We start from the raw sequence: 16,740 nt of genomic DNA, 5'->3' as shown, positions 1-16,740 counted from the left end.
CCCCAGATAATGCACTCCTACACAGTGCTAGAGCATCTTGTGAAAATTCAAAGGGAGGATACTCCCCTTCTGAACACTCCCTCACTGGTGCTAGCATCATCTCCAGTGTGTCGGGTGTTGGCCATCTTCATTGGCCGGCACGGGATGACGTCACTTTAAAGCTGGGTGCACACTCTAGGGTTTTTTCCATTCAATTCTGCGGGTTGAACTAGAAAAAAAACTGTCAGCTCCGGCCAGAGCCGCTGTACTCGCCATGCAGAGTATGTAAAGCGATCTCCCCCACTGAGCTGTTGTGTTCTGACAGCAAAAGTCTCCTGACCTTTGGCCTGTGTGTACCCAGTTTAAGGTTCAGTTTGAGTCTGATATTTTATTTTTTATAATTGTATGTTTATGTATTTTTTAAAGTTAAATAAAAAAATGTAACGTTTATTAAGTTTTTTAAAACTATTTTTTATGTATGCTGATGTTTACCACCTCTCTTGTAATGATTACAAGGTGTGCCACTGGTGAAGCCTGGCAGGACATAATGTTGGCTTGTTTACCAGGGAAGCGCTGTGACCCAGACTCAGATAACAACACAGAAGAGTTCAGCTGTGGGAGCAATTTTGCCATTGTCTACTTCATCACATTTTACATGCTGTGTGCATTTCTGGTAAGTGAGAATATACTCATACCATAAAACTAGCCACTTCAATGACTGTGGTAGAAAGCCAGAGTGTTGCATCCCTCCACCACCCTCATTTAGTACACACTACCTTACTTGGATCTGGCATACACAGGCTCTGGTCTGATATATTAAGGAAAGATTAGCTCTGACTGTTATTGGATGATTTACAATTCAATAATTGTATGCCCCACTAACTTGGACAATCCAAACTCAGCAGAGGTTTACAAAAATATGATTGCTAGCTAACTTAAATGAACACAGCGTGTCAAAACAATTGTGGATCCAGAGGTCGAAGCAAACTTATATGCAAATCCCGACTTTATAAATCTTGGCCCACCTGTTCTGCACCTACTACTGATTGGTACCACCACCTGTCCTATAAAATACCTAGGATGCCCCATCTTTGGTGTCAGTGGGAGGACTAGTGCCTCCTCGTTGATGTCAGTGGAAGGAATAGTGCCCCATTGTTGGCGTCAGTTGGCGGAATAGTGGCCCATTGTTGATGTCAATGGAAAGAACTCTGCCCCATTGTTGATGTCAATGGAAGGAATTGTGCCCCTTCATTGGTATCAGTGGGAGAAATTGTCCACTTTTGATGGCCTCAGTGGGAGAAATAGTACCCTATTGTTGGTGTCAGTGACAGGAATTATGCCCCATTGTTGGTGGCACTGGATGAATGGTGCCCCAAGGGCCGGATAAAGGCAGGCAAACGGCAGCATCCGGCCCACAGGGCCACACTTTGGAGACCGCTGGATGAGAGCAAAGTTCAATTTTTCTTGGAAAAATCTAATTTTACATCTGTCCTCTACTGTCTTTATCTCCAGATCCAATTAGATCTAATGATGGTTTTAACATGCAGTTTTCACTGAAAATTACTTTTTTTCAGTTTGTGCTCAATTTGAATTGCACGGTTTTATGACATAATTACTTTTATGATAAAATGAAACTCCATTAAAAGCATTGTTTTTTTGTTTTGGATAATGCAAAATGAAAAGTTATAATCTCTGTCAAGTTTTTATTGCTGCTCTTAGAAATAGATAGTGACAGTTATCAACAGTGTCCAAGGGAGCAGTAGAAACTAAGCCAAAGCTAAAAAAAAAAAAAAAAAAATATCTGATGAGTCCCTATTTAATAAAGTCTTCCCACCTAGATTTAAAAATTCAAATCAGTTACAATAAAAATCAACATATGAAAATAAAAAAATACATACAAGTCTATGGAGTCCAGTGATGTCTTGATGCCTTGCTGCTGCGGTTATGCCAGCGTTATTTTGATTCTGCGGAACCATATTGTATTTGGGATCCAACCTGCAGTTCATGGTTTTCACAGCCGCCCCCTTGGTGATGCACTGCTAGATCTTGAGCATGTACAGAATAAGACCTAGCTGCCTGTGATGTTGTTTAATGGTTGCCATAGTGTCCCCTATGCAGGCACTAAATCATGCAGGATTTAAGCACTTGCAGTTCTGCATCATTCTGAGAGGTAAGATGCATATCCCAGGATGCTGCGGATAGAGGAAGTGCTATGTCACTATCACCTAGGCAAGAAACCAGGAATGAAGTAAAAACATCTATTTAGAAAATTCAATTTAAAAAAGTAAGGAAATATATAAGTAGGAAGAAGAAATAAAAGAGAATACTTTACACATTTAGTGAAAGATCAACTTTAACAACATCAACTGGTTCACTGTTTGCATTGCACAGTGAAAACCTGGGTATCCGTTTACTAATTGTTTTTCTTTATTTGTAGATTATTAATTTGTTTGTGGCTGTCATCATGGACAACTTTGACTACTTGACACGTGATTGGTCGATTTTGGGTCCTCATCATCTGGATGAATTTAAAAGAATCTGGTCTGAATATGATCCAGAGGCCAAGTCAGTTTTATTCTTCATCATCTGTCATGTAGGGTCTATCATTTTTATCTCAGAGGTTTATTTTAAATGATAGAGACAGAACCAAAAATCCAGAAAAAAACACATGATACAAATGTTAGCAATTAAGTTGAAGTTCCGTGAGTAAAATAAGTATTTAATCCCCAAACAAAACATGACTCAGTACTTGGAAGACCCATCCACGACCCATCTTCAGTGTTCTGGCTGAGGGAAAAAGTTTGACGTCTGACACTAGAGAACCCCTTGATAACATCCTATTAGATGAAACGTGTCAGGGAGGAGACACTTGTGCTGACGTCAGGCCACAGTCCAATACCGGGTCGGCAGTGGCACCCATTGTCATGTGTTTTTATGATTAATTTTATTTTGGCTTTTAAAATACAATAAATACTACACTATGGAGACTTCATCTGGCTCCCGGTGAGCTTTATTTACTACAGCTACATCTGGATGGTGCGAGTTGCTGAACAACCTTCCCCACATCAGATGGCGGATCTACACTAAGTGCGTGTTTGCTGCTGTAACGGCAGAGAGATTTTTCGGTGAGTGTCCGATTCACAGGGGTGCGGTGGATGATTCTGGAGCATTATACTGGATCACCTCTTCACTTTTCAAGTCACCACCAATTTTTTGTACACATCTTTGCACTGAACTATTGTGTTTTCACCAATAGGTTTATATTGCTGATCCTATCGTGGGACTGTGCATTTAAATCTATATTTTTCACTATATTGTTTTTTTTATTGTTGCTTTCCATGCAAGATTGGAGTTACAGTCAGGTCCATAAATATTGGGACATTGACACAATTCTATTCTTTTTGGCTCTATACACCACCACAATGGATTTGAAATGAAACAAACAAGATTTGCTTTAACTGCAGACTTTCAGCTTTAATTTGAGGGTATTTACAGTTTGTATATGTGCCTCCCACTTTTTAAGGGACCAAAAGTAATGGGACAATTGGTTGCTCAGCTGTTCCATGGCCAGGTGTGTGTTATTCCCTCATTATCCCATTTACAAGGAGCAGATAAAAGGTCCAGAGTTCATTTCAAGTGTGCTATTTGGAATCTGTTGCTGTCAACTCTCAATACGAGATCCAAAGAGCTGTCACTATCAGTGAAGCAAGCCATCATTAGGCTGAAAAAACAAAACAAGCCCATCAGAGAGATAGCAAAAACATTAGGTGTGGCCAAATCAACTGTTTAGAACATCCTTAAAAAGAAAGAATGCATCGGTGAGCTCAGCAACAGCAAAAGACCCGGAAGACCATGGAAAACAACTGTGGTGGATGACTGAAGAATTCTTTCCCTGGTGAAGAAAACACCCTTCACAATAGTTGGCCAGATCAAGAACACTCTCAAGGAGGTAGGTGTATGTGTGTCAAAGTCAACAATCAAGAGAAGACTTCACCAGAGTGAATACAGAGGGTTCACCACAAGATGTAAACCATTGGTGAGCCTCAAAAACAGGAAGGCCAGATTAGAGTTTGCCAAACAACATCTAAAAATGCCTTCACAGTTCAGGAACAACATCCTATGGACAGATGAGACCAAGATCAACTTGTACCAGAGTGATGGGAAGAGAAGAGTATGGAGAAGGAAAGGAACTGCTCATGATCCAAAGCATACCACCTCATCAGTGAAGCATGGTGGTGGTAGTGTCATGGCATGGACATGTATGGCTGCCAATGGAACTGGTTCTCTTGTATTTATTGATGATGTGACTGCTGACAAAAGCAGCAGGATGAATTCTGAAGTGTTTCGGGCAATATTATCTGCTCATATTCAGCAAAATGCTTCAGAACGCATTGCACGACGCTTCACAGTGCAGATGGACAATGACCGAAGCATACTGCGAAAGCAACCGAAGAGTTTTTTAAGGGAAAGAAGTGGAATGTTATGCAATGGCCAAGTCAATCACCTGACCTGAATCCAATTGAGCATGCATGAAGCTGAAGACAAAACTGAAGGGAAAATGCCCCAAGAACAAGCAGGAACTGATGACAGTTGCAGTAGAGGCCTGGCAGAGCATCACCAGGGATGAAACCCAGCGTCTAGTGATGTCTATGCATTCCAGACTTCAGGCTGTAATTGACTGCAAAGGATTTGCAACCAAGTATTAAAAAGGTGAAAGTTTGATGGATGATTGTTAATCTGTCTAATTACTTTTGATCCCTTAAAAAGTGGGAGGCACATATACAAACTGTTGTAATTTCTACACCGTTCACCTGATTTGGATGTAAATACCCTCAAATTAAAGCTGAAAGTCTGCAGTTAAAGCACATCTTGTTCGTTTCATTTCAAATCCATTGTGGTGTTGTATAGTGCCAAAAAGATTAGAATTGTGTCGATGTCCCAATATTTATGGACCTGACTGTGTGTGTGTGTGTGTGTGTGTGTATGTATGTATATATATATATATATATATATATATATATATATCATCGCAGTTCATTTACTTTTGGTGCTACACTTTTTCTGAAGATTATTTATAAGTTTAGTATATTACTTATCTGTGTCAGCTTCCGCCCCACCACAGCGCAGGGATACATCTTTATTTCTTTTACAATACATGGCCCCATCCATTGGCCCCTCAATGCGGCAAAGTCAGCCTGTACCTTTAGCAGAGAAACAGCCCCAAAGCATAATGATTTCACCTCAGTGCTTGACTATAGGGATGGTGTTCTTAGGGTCATAGTCAGCATTTTTCTTCCTCCAAACACGGCGAGTCGAGTTCATTCCAAAGAGCTCAATTTCGGTCTCATCTGACCACAGCACTTTCCCCCAATCCTTCTCTGCATCATTTAGATGTTCATTGGCAAACTTCAGATGGGCCTGTACACGTGCTTTCTGGAGGAGGGGAACCTTACGGGCACTGCAGGATTTCAATCCATACACCATGGTGCCGTATTGTATTACCAATGGTTTGTTTGGTGACTGTGGTCCCAACTGCCTTGACATCACTCATCAGCTCCTCCTGTGAAGTTCTGGGCTGATCCCTCACTTTTCTCATGATCATCCTTACCCCATGAGGTGAAATCTTGCATGGAGCTCCAGACCGAAGGTGATTGATGGTTAATTTGTATTTCTTCCATTTGCGAATAATCTCTCCAACAGTTGTCTCCTTCTCACTAAGCTTCTTGTGCAGGTCAACAATCTTGTCGCTGACAGCTCTTTGGTCTTGCCAATGATGATGGGGTTTGAATGCAAGAAAGAGTTTCTGTGGACAGGTGTCTTTTATACAGATAACGAGCTGTCATTAGGAGCACCTTCTTAAATTGACAGGACTAATCCATGTACAACATGAGCACATACTATAGCCAATCTGTGGGAGCCAGAATTTTTGTTGATTGGTTGGGGACCAAATACTTATTTTACTCACTGAACTGCAACTCAACACATTTGTAGCATGTGTTTTTTCTGGATTTTCGGTTAATATTTTGTCTCTATCATTTAAAATATACCTATGATAACAATTATAGACCCTTTATTTCTTTGTAAGTGGGCAAATTTATAAAATCTGCAGGGGATCAAATAATTATTTCCCCCACTGTAAGAGGTCTATACATTGAGCTGCTATCCTATGTATGTCTGCAGTGCACTTTTAGGATTACATTTTTCTATAGCATCATAGGAAATACAATGGTCAGCTATGGGAAGTCTGCGTGTTGGTATCAATAAATTACATTTTAATTCTCATTAATATAATATAAACCTGTATTAGGATTATAAAATGCAGAATAAGACATACTATGCTCTAAAGCATGCATCATAAATTGCCTGCTCCAATCTCCATACATTATCTGCTGAGCATGTACTGTTACCCATCCAAAATTCTTTGGGGTATGCAGAATGGGATACACTTCCCAGCCTTCTATAAGGGTGCCTAGATGGCTAGCCACCAGTCCTAAGCACTACCACTTGTGGGTTAAGATGGATGGTTTGGTGTGCCAAACCCTATTCAAATAGAAACATGCAGAAAGATGTTATTTAAAATGGATGTTTAAGGCATTCTGAGTGGCAGGTGGCATTTTTAGAATAGGAGCAGGCATTGGTGCCTACTGGACAGTTCTAATATGTTTGCATTTTGTTATTGTTTGATACAGATTTACTTTAATATGGACATTGCATTGCATGAAAAATATATTTTAAGAGTTTAATTTATGTTGCTTCCTCTGCTTTTTAAAATAACTGAAATAAGAAATACCTTTACCCATGTTACATTGCATGTTCTTGGCTCTACCCACCTCATTGTATTATTTACAATGCCCGTATTGAATGATGAGCCAGTAAGACATCCCAGACTTCTGGTCAGCTGATCCTGTGATTTGTTATGTCATCAACTTCAGAGGCAGTGAGGGCAACAGGGAACCAGGAAGTAAGTTCCTGAGAATAATGAACTCTGGAATCTAAGATGTAAGATATTACCAGCAAGTAGTGTTTTTTATAATGTAACCTTACGCCAGGTACTCTAAAACGGGTTCCCTTTATTAAGTGTCAGCTTGGTTGATAACAGATGTGAATTGGCTTTACATGTACTAAATAAATACTGTCCTATTAGAGTATGACTCACTTTCCACTTCATATATGTCATGCATATATTAACTTTTTTGTGTAATCTAGAGGAAGGATAAAACACCTGGATGTGGTCACATTGCTCCGTCGTATTCAGCCTCCTTTGGGTTTTGGAAAATTATGCCCACACAGAGTTGCATGTAAGGTAAGATAAATATACATGATACAGACATACATGTAATATACACTCATGTTGCACCTAATTTTTTGAATAAAAATAAATAAATCTCTGTGTTCCCTTGGTTGAGAGTCAGGACTAGAAAATCACTGACTCTCTTGTGAGTCGATATTATCCTTGCAATACATTAACGCAATTTTCCAACAGTTTTACATCACTTTCAACCAGCTTTATATTGCAAACATAATCAGAGAGCTCTAGGTGACCATATACTATCCCTACCATATTATTGAAAATATGGTAAATTGCAAGCTAGTCATATAGTTATAGTGGTTCAGTAGTTTGAGAATCAGGTAATGAAGTAGATAGTTTTAGATGGGCAATTAACACACAATGCGATTTGTAGCAGCAGGAATTAGCATTCCTGCATCTGGAATGACAGGTATGTGCAAATACCTGCAGTTATTTTGACTCGATTCAGATGAAATATATACAACCACGATCACTGCGGATAATCGCTGCCTTTCCGAACAGTCAAAAATAGCTGTGGCCATTGTCAGCCTGTCATAGTGACTGCTTGCACAGCCAGCGATTGACTGTGGTGATTGCGACAAAACTAATCCAGCCACAATTCTTGCAGGTAATTGCTGGCTGTGCAAACAGTCACAAATAGCCACTGCAGCTATTTGCACACAACAAACATTCCTGGCACAGGAATTCACAGATTCCTGCCACTGGAAATTGCAGATCACCCAACTGAATGTAGCCTAACTATGGATAACAAGTAAAGGTAGTGCTTGTTATCTTAATTAGATCTTCCAGGATCTTTGAAAGAAAAGGTTTCTCTGTTCAAACACCACATCTACATGTCAGCAGAGTTAGAAGAAAGATTATATCGATTCCAAGGGTCTTTAGAGAGAACAGGCAGAAGTCCTACTGGCTGTCTTACAGTGGGGAGTCTGCCTCTGTATGGAAAGTCTAAGGCCACACTTTATATATCTTTTTTTTTCCAACCAATAGGTTGAAGGAAAAAAAAAGTGCTGATTCCCAATCCACACATTTGCGGTGCATAAGGGAATCACTCCCACTGAGCTTTTGTATTCTCACAGCGGGAGCCTTCCCCGCAGTTAGAACACGATGATCAGTGTTGCCGGCTATAGCCGGTGGCACTGATTGTTCAGGAGGTTCTACAGAAGTTGATTGATATATTGACTTCTGTACAACCATGGTGCCTGTACATGAATTGAAATTTGGCTGATCCCTGCTGAACTGACCATATTTCGATCCATGTAGGGACTTTAAAAGAGAAATATAGCCAAAGCTCGTTTGGCTGTATTTCTCCTATGGATCAAAGGAGTGCAGTTTGTTTTGGGGGCTGAAGTTTGCTCTCTGCTGATATCACCAATGTCAGTCCAGGCACCATGTCAGTCGGCAGCTCTCTGCTCACAGAGCTCTGAAAACCGAGCGATCGGCTGTGTTCGATCACTCGCTTTCCAGTGTAGAGGCGCTGCGGGACAGATGCAGCATCGGACCCATGCTGCATCCACCTAGGTAAATATATATCCTTAAAAAAATCCTTTAAAAGAGAAGTATGGGTTTGGGGTTTTTTCCCCATCATACTTACCTAGGTGGATGCAGCATCGGTCCGATGCTGCATCTGTCCCCTGACGCCACTACACTGAGAACCGAGCGATTGAACGTCGCCGATGGCTCGGTTCTCAGGGCCTCTACACTGGAAACCGAGTCATCGAACACAGCCGATCGCTCGGTTTTCAGAGCTCCGTGAGCAGAGAGCTGTAGACTGTCAGTCACAGCTCTCTGCTCTTCTCCCTCCTCGCTCATTGGAGCGCTGAGCTGTGGAGGGCCGGGGAACGGCCGTCTCAGGCTCTCAATGGTTCGCTGAGAGGCTGACACAGCTGTCAGTCCAGGCACCTGGCGGATCCAGACTTTATTGTCGTGATGACGCGGAGCCTGGACTGATTCCTGTGATGTCATCAGTCCGCTCTCTGCTGAAAACAGGTCACAGGAGTGGAAAATGAATTGCACTCCTGTGACCCATAGGAGAAGCCCAGCCAAACGAGCTTAGGCTGGACTTCTCCTTTAATTTTCTTTTAAGCCTCTGAACAACCATTACCATTACATTGAGCGTTACTTTGTACTATCTTTGCCATTCAACAGTTTCTGCATGGGGTATGAGCTGTGATTATAACAGTTTATTTACAATGTACTTTTCTGATGGTGTATCAATGTAGTTTAGTCACAAATGAATACAAAAAGCAGTAAAGGCACATGTATTAAAATTTCTAATGTAAAAACTGTATGAGATTGAGGCAGACTCTGTCTCATAACAGCCAATTAGATTCATGCATGGAAACATGACAAAGATTGAACGTTTGAATCTCTTTGTTTAATTGGGAATATTCAAATCTTAACACTTGTTTTCCTTCACCAGAGACTGGTAGCCATGAATATGCCCCTGAACAGCGATGGGACAGTAATGTTTAATGCTACATTGTTCGCTTTGGTTAGAACAGCCCTGAAAATCAAAACAGAGGGTATGTAATTGCAAACCAATACTTTATTCCAATGAGTTAATAACATTTTACAAATACAGAAACAATGAACTGTGTCATGTTGGCAATGGAGGGCAGAGAGTGGAGGATCTCGGGAAGGATTTGTGTGCACACAATAGACTTTCAGCTTTCAATATATTTTAGACCTTTTTTCCCTAGAAAGTGAGGGTCAAACATCTTGCTGTGTCTTGGTCCACATGGACATTCAAAATATGTCTCTAATTTTGTCCTTTTCCAGCATAACAATTGTGACATGCTGCAGTATTGATCCTTGTAGTTCCTTTTTTTTACTTTATAGTAGTGACATTTTTGCCTGTGTTTGTTTTTTTTTTTGCAGCAGAAAAATAAATGTTTCTGTGCACATACCTAACAATAGACTAACTTTTTGGGTAATTTTGTTTTCTAGCAACATATTACTTGACTTGTGTGCAATACTAAATTAGTGACTGAGTGGATATTTATTGGCAGCAGATTTAATAACCAAGACAGTTATCAGAAGATGAGGTCCTCAACAACTTAGGCTGCCTTCACAGTCACCTTAATGACAAATATAAGGTCTGACGTAATGAAATGTTAGAATTTTAGATTTTCATTAAGCCCGGGTTCACACCATAATACGCTGCGCACCGCACAGGAGCGCTGTGCGTCCCTGTTCACCGTTTCAGGGACGAATCAGGGACGATTCTATGCCTGAATTCGGCCCTGAAACGCAGCCAAAGACGCACAGCGTTTTTGTGCAGTGCGCACCGCAGCCGCCCCGGAGATATGTGAACCGGCTCCATAGGGAGCCAGTCACATTCTCCTGCTATGCGAATTAGAGGTGCGGAAACGCACCTCTAATTCGCATAGGTGTGAACCCGGGCTAAATGTTGAGATGATAAGATGTCATTGTCTTTGTCTGTGCTTTTTTGAAATCACATGCTGACCATACACATTACAATATAATTTTACAAACTCTTTTAGCTGCACAAATTATTACGTAATGCAAATACATGCATAAACTGCATACAAATGTTTAGGTAGGCACTCATTCTATAAAGGTTAGGTTGATGTAGCAGAAGTTTACAGAGATTGTATAGTCATATTGTAATGTGTATGGGCAGCTTTTATTCATTAATATTCAACCCCTTATTTAGACTGGCTAGTTTCTCACATCTCAATCTGATATATATATATATATATATATATATATATATAAAACACTATATTGCCAAAAGTATTGGGACACCTGCCTTTACACACGCATGTGAAATTTAATGCCATCCCAGTCTTAGTCCGTAGGGATCAATATTGAGTTGGCCCACCCTTTGCAGCTATAACAGCTTCAACTCTTCTGGGAAGGCTGTCCACAAGGTTTAGGAGTGTGTCTATGGGAATGTTTGACCATTCTTCCAGAAGCGCATTTGTGAGGTCAGGCACTGATGTTGGATGAGAAGGCCTGGCTTGCAGTCTCCGTTCTAATTCATCATAAAAAGGTGTTTTATTGGGTTGAGGTCAGAACTCAGTGCAGGCCAGTCAAGTTCCTCCACCCCAAACTTGCTCATCCATGACCTTACCTTATGCAATGGTGCGCAGTCATGTTGGAACAGGAAGGGACCATCCCCAAACTGTTCCCACAAAGTTGGGAGCATGAAATTGTCCAAATTGTCTTGGTTTGCTGACGACTTAAGATTTCCCATCACTGGAACTAAGGAGCCAAGCCCAACCCCTGAAAAACAATCCCACACTATAATCCCCCCTCCACTAAATGATTTGGACCAGTGCTCCAAAGGGAGGGCCAACTCAATATTGAACCCTATGGACTAAGACTGGGATGCCATTAAAGCGCATATAAAGGCAGGCATCCCAATACTTTTGGTAATATAGTGTGTGTATATATATATATATATATATATATATATATATATCAGTCATATAAAGGTCAGGGATGTCACAAGCATCCTTACTCCTTGTTGTATGTGCAGCTGCAGATTGGGGAACTCAAGCTCTGACAGCTGTCTTCTGGACTTGGATGGAACCCAAGCCCATTAGCCTGATGACTATAAACTAATTGCAGAATGTAATCCTCCTTGCTTACATGAACTAACTCTCTAACTTGCCCTGAATCAAGGACTTTGACAATTGGCAAATAAAAAGGTTTCTTCTTTTAGTGAGATCAAGAAGTAGACACTGCCATGATTCTGTATGGCCGACTAATGCACACTATTACAGAGGCTGAAGGCTTCCAGGGAAAGTGACCCAATTTAAGATCAAAATCACATTTATACCATATAGTATGTGGGCATAATTCCCACTTGTGTCTCTGCATATAATTTTTTCCCTTTTTTTTGTACAGGTAATCTAGAACAGGCCAATGAGGAGCTAAGGGCTGTCATCAAGAAAATTTGGAAAAAGACCAGTATGAAGTTGCTGGACCAAGTTGTTCCTCCTGCAGGCGGTCAGTGTAAAAGTCTTTATTTACATGTGTCGCACCATAACAGGTCATCTGTACCTGTAATTCACTAGTACCAGGACAGGAAAAGATAATCAGTAATGAAACATATTGAAATGTGTGTACACAGTTTCTTAACCCCTTTCTTACATGCCACCAGTAGATATTATGTGAGCTTCAAATCTATTTCACATTATTTACAGAAGAGTGAAAAGGAAACCCCATCAGTACATAACCAATGGATGGGAATGTGCTTGGCGCGCTGCATAAATGCTCTTCAATTAAGTTCTGTTAAAAGAACTATTCTATGACACCTACTGTAAGCAAAAGCAGATGATTGATACTGGAATCTGAAATGCTTAGTGTAGGTTTTCATACTGGCAGATTGACAGAACAGAGGATTTTACTCAGTGGGGTGGATTTATTAAAGGCAAATAGACTGTGCACTTTGCAAGTGGATTTGCACTCTAAAATGTAGTTGCACTCCTTTTCCCCAGAGCTTAGTAAATGCGGTAAAGCTCTGCATTGGCTTGCATCTGATTGGTTACTCTTTACAAAGTGAAGCTTTACCACATTTACTAAGCCCTGCGTGAAATGAGTGCAATTGCACTTGCAAAATGCACATTCTATTTGCCCTTTTGGAAATCCATCTATGTGTGTTCAAGCCACATCTCCTCCACTGAATGCTACCCTTCAAATGAACAGAGAACTCCACAAAACAGACTCATTGGAGGTGCATTCTTTGTTGGGACATAAACTGCATTAAAAATCTGTGCATTTATTTGTATTTTTTTTTATAGAAGGAAGTACAGAAGCAATAATGTTTACCACTTCACTGATAATGTTATAAAAATGATTTCTGCATTGTCCCTAGATGTTAAAGTAAACCTGTCATGGGAGAAATCTGGGGGCTGCCACTTCCAACTTGCACCTGAACAAAATGCTTTTTGAATGGCTGTTACCTTGCCCCACTGTATTTCTTGTATTTCTGAGTCACTGACATAGGACTAGTGGGCAGATTTGAAATCCTAATCAGAAGCCCTAAGTTGCATACTTGTTCTAGGTAAGTGACTCAAATCATTAAATATAAAGGGTCAGCTTAAAAGCCAAATGACTAATGCCGCGTACACATGATCGGATTTTCCGGCGGGAAATGTTGGATGTGAGCTTGTTGGCAGTAAGTCCGATGATGTGTATGCTCCATCAGACATTTGTTGTCGGACTTTCCACCAACAAATGTTGGCTAGCATGCTCTCAAATTTTCCACCAACAAATGTGTGTTATCTGACTTTCCGATCGTGTGTACACAAGTCCGTTGGACAAAAGTCCAAAGTACAAACACGCATGCTCGGAATCAAGGACGAGCCGGAACCGCTCAGTCTTGTAAAACTAGCGTTCGTAATGGAGATATCACGTACGTCTAGTATGTCACTACGTTCGTAATTGTTGGCCAACATTTGTGTGACCGTGTGTGTGCAAGACAAGTTGGAGCCAACACCCTTCGAACAAAATTCCACGGTTTTGTTGTCGGAAAGTCCGATCGTGTGTACGTGGCATAACACTTCTAGAAGAATAGATCAGAAAGCCTCCATGTTCTCATATGACAGATTTGTATTAAAAACTGGACTTTGGAGAAAACTAAACTTTTCCCTTGCAGTGAGATCATCTGCCATACAATGGTTAGCTGCTCGTTTTGCCCCGGAGAAGATGAATAGGGTGATAAATCACCTTATTCTTCACTACTGCAGGCTTCCTCCATGCTGTAAGCCTGATCCCCTGGAGATCCTTCTCATCGCTGCCTGACAGGTTGCAGCTCTCTGACTTCATCTCATACAATGCAGGACAAGCAGCACTGCATTGTACGTGGGGTCACCAAGGACTCACCCACATTCCAGGGTGTTGGACAATGATGCAGAGTGCCAGCCTCTGGATAAGAGACAGGAATAACATAGGTATATTACCTTATTTATCATCTCCTATCCAAAATGAGCAGTACAAAGGGACCCATGGCAAGATTACAATTTCCTTCCCCAGAGATCAACCTTAGGCTTTGCCCTGGATAAGCATCCTCAGGTCCTGCTGACAGTATAATCCGTGCAGTACAGTATACTGATGCACAGGTAGAATGAGTCCTGGCTGACCTGCAGCCTTCATAAAGTACTAATGAAATATTTATAAATGATGTTCATATACACTTCACAGTAGGATAAGGCTAGAAAGCTCTTTGCATGCAAAGGGTCAAAGTGTACAAAAACAAGATATTTCTATTATAGGTGGAATTAGGTGAACTGAGTCATGGATTAGCTTCTTGTATATCTAAGGGTCTCCAGCAGCAAGGTTTTACCTATGTAATTCATTGCTGTGTTCCCAACCACCTTTAATTTTCCTGTTGTCACTGTTTTCCCACTTCTGCATTTTTACTTTCCACAATGTAATATACAAAAAAAAAGCCAGTGGGGAGCATGGAAGCCCCCCCGTAATGGCTGCAGCAGGTGTTCCATCATGAAAAATCGAGCACAAAAATATAATTGCTTCTAAGAAATTTAAGAAAACGTTGGTGGGTTTCCGGCATTTCACAAATGGTGACATATATATTTTGGGTGGAATTGTTCTTTATTCCATACCTCTTGGAAGATATGTTTCCAGTTGAAAAAATCGTAAAGCCCAACTCCAACCTAAACTTTTGTTTAGAATGAGATTGTTTTTGATGCACGTTTCCACTGGAAAGATTTCCCTAATTTCCTGTCATAGTGAACTGTAAAGGAAAGTCTCCCCAACATTTACACAGACAACAGTAAAAGAGTGGGAAAGAGTAACAGCCTTTGCCCAGTTTTTGTTGCTGTCTGTGCCTTTAGTGGGGATGATCCCTTTCATGTTTGTGGCCTGATTGCAGGTGTCTTTAGGTTAAGACGTTAGAGGAAATTTCCTCATTGGGGACCCAAACAGCAGTAAAAATGTTAATCTAAAAGTTTTGGTTGGAGAAGAGCTATAACAGCATAATCCACCAAAAAACTGGTCTCTCATTCTTGGGTTACTCCAATGGGCTGACCATAGACTCTTTAGAGCAGGGGTAGGCAACCTTTGCACTCCAGCTGTGGTGAAACTACAAATCACATCATGCCTCTGCCTCTAGGAGTCATGCCTGTGATTGTCAGGGTCTTGCAATTTAGTTTCACCACAGCTGGAGGGCCGAGGTTGCCTACCCCTGCTTTAGAGATTAGCCTGACTCCCTGTCTGTACCTATAGTATCCTACTAGCTCACGGGTGCTTTAACAGTTCAGTTTTTGCCCAGAGATGATGGTTGGGGCAGTAGAGCCTTCAAAGCCTCCTATGTGTTACATTACCTTTTTGGTGTAGTAGATGGGTTTAAGAAGAGAATGATGGCTAACTTACAGATACAATATACTGAATTCGAATGTCATGGTGTAACTGCTGCTATACAGAATGTTTCCTTCTACATCTACTGATGCAAATATGTGCCTTAAATCTGGATATGTGTAGTAAAAATTTCAGTTTATTTATATCGTGATTAACTGCAGATGTGCTAACCTTGTTCTTGCAAATCTTTTTCTCTATTTCCTAATTATATTATTCTTTGTAGTACTGATCATTCTTGTGATGACTTAATGTGTTCTACATGTGCTTTGTGTATGTGTTTCTTTAAATGTATACTGAGAGAAGACTGAGCTGTGTGACAGGGGACATTGTGATAATGGCCAGAGCGAGAGGGTACCTGTCCAACATTGCTGTCATTTTTTTCATAGAAAAGGCATTCCTAGTTTATTGTAATCATTTATGTTGCCAAATTTGTAATCACAGTTGAGTATATATAGATTGTATCTATTCCCTTCCTCTGAGAATGCTCCTATCAGTTTTTCTGTTTCATCACACCTTCACAGTACAATCAGAGCCCAGGGACAAGAAGTATCTGTGATGTACTGTATTATTAGAGCCCTAGTCTGAATTATGTTACTATTATGAGACTCATAGTAAGCACCATGTCACTGAACCCCAAATCTATATCAGGTTACTACAGCCAAATCTAACCTATGTGTCTAGAAGCAGACACAGCTCTATGTTACTAGCTAGATCACCACTATGTTACCAAAATTATAACCAGTAGAAAAGCCTCAACGCAAACCATATAAACAGAGACAGAATTTGTAAAATGTTACTCAAGTCAGTATAAGTAGTATGTTCCTAGGGCTACAATCACTACCCTGTTATCAGAAATAGAACTGAAGCCATGTTACCAGTGCCAGAATTGATCCCAAATTGCAAGAAATAGGATCAGTACAGTGTTAGGCTGGGTTCAGACTGTGTGTGGACGTGGCTCACAGCTGGGGTCTAGTGCGTTCCTGTTCTACATTTCAGGGACGAATCGGGCCCAAATTTTTGCCTGAACTCAGACCTGAAACTGAACCAAAGACACACAGGACCCTTGTGCAATGCGCTCCGTGGCCGCCCTGGCAATGTATGAA

At 40.8% G+C, this 16,740-nt stretch overlaps 1 protein-coding gene across 17 annotated transcripts in view; it reads left to right on the top strand.

The window, feature by feature from the left end:
- CACNA1D (calcium voltage-gated channel subunit alpha1 D) overlaps positions 1–16,740 on the top strand; it is a 524,402-nt gene that overhangs the window by 449,434 nt on the left and 58,228 nt on the right. For all 17 annotated transcript variants that reach the window (XR_012235243.1, XM_073592294.1, XM_073592295.1 and 14 more), the window contains 5 exons: positions 496–652; positions 2,417–2,544; positions 7,186–7,282; positions 9,708–9,810; positions 12,164–12,265. Coding sequence is in view for 16 of the 17 variants with exons in the window: in XM_073592294.1 (XP_073448395.1) it covers positions 496–652; positions 2,417–2,544; positions 7,186–7,282; positions 9,708–9,810; positions 12,164–12,265 (587 nt within the window). In the remaining variant the exon portion in view is untranslated. The remainder of the gene's footprint in view (positions 1–495; positions 653–2,416; positions 2,545–7,185; positions 7,283–9,707; positions 9,811–12,163; positions 12,266–16,740) is intronic.

The sequence above is a fragment of the Aquarana catesbeiana genome, linkage group LG07, assembly GCF_042186555.1.
Source record: "Aquarana catesbeiana isolate 2022-GZ linkage group LG07, ASM4218655v1, whole genome shotgun sequence".
NCBI lineage: Eukaryota > Metazoa > Chordata > Amphibia > Anura > Ranidae > Aquarana > Aquarana catesbeiana.
Note: the sequence above shows the minus strand (reverse complement) of the source record. Positions and strands in the feature narration are given on the sequence as shown.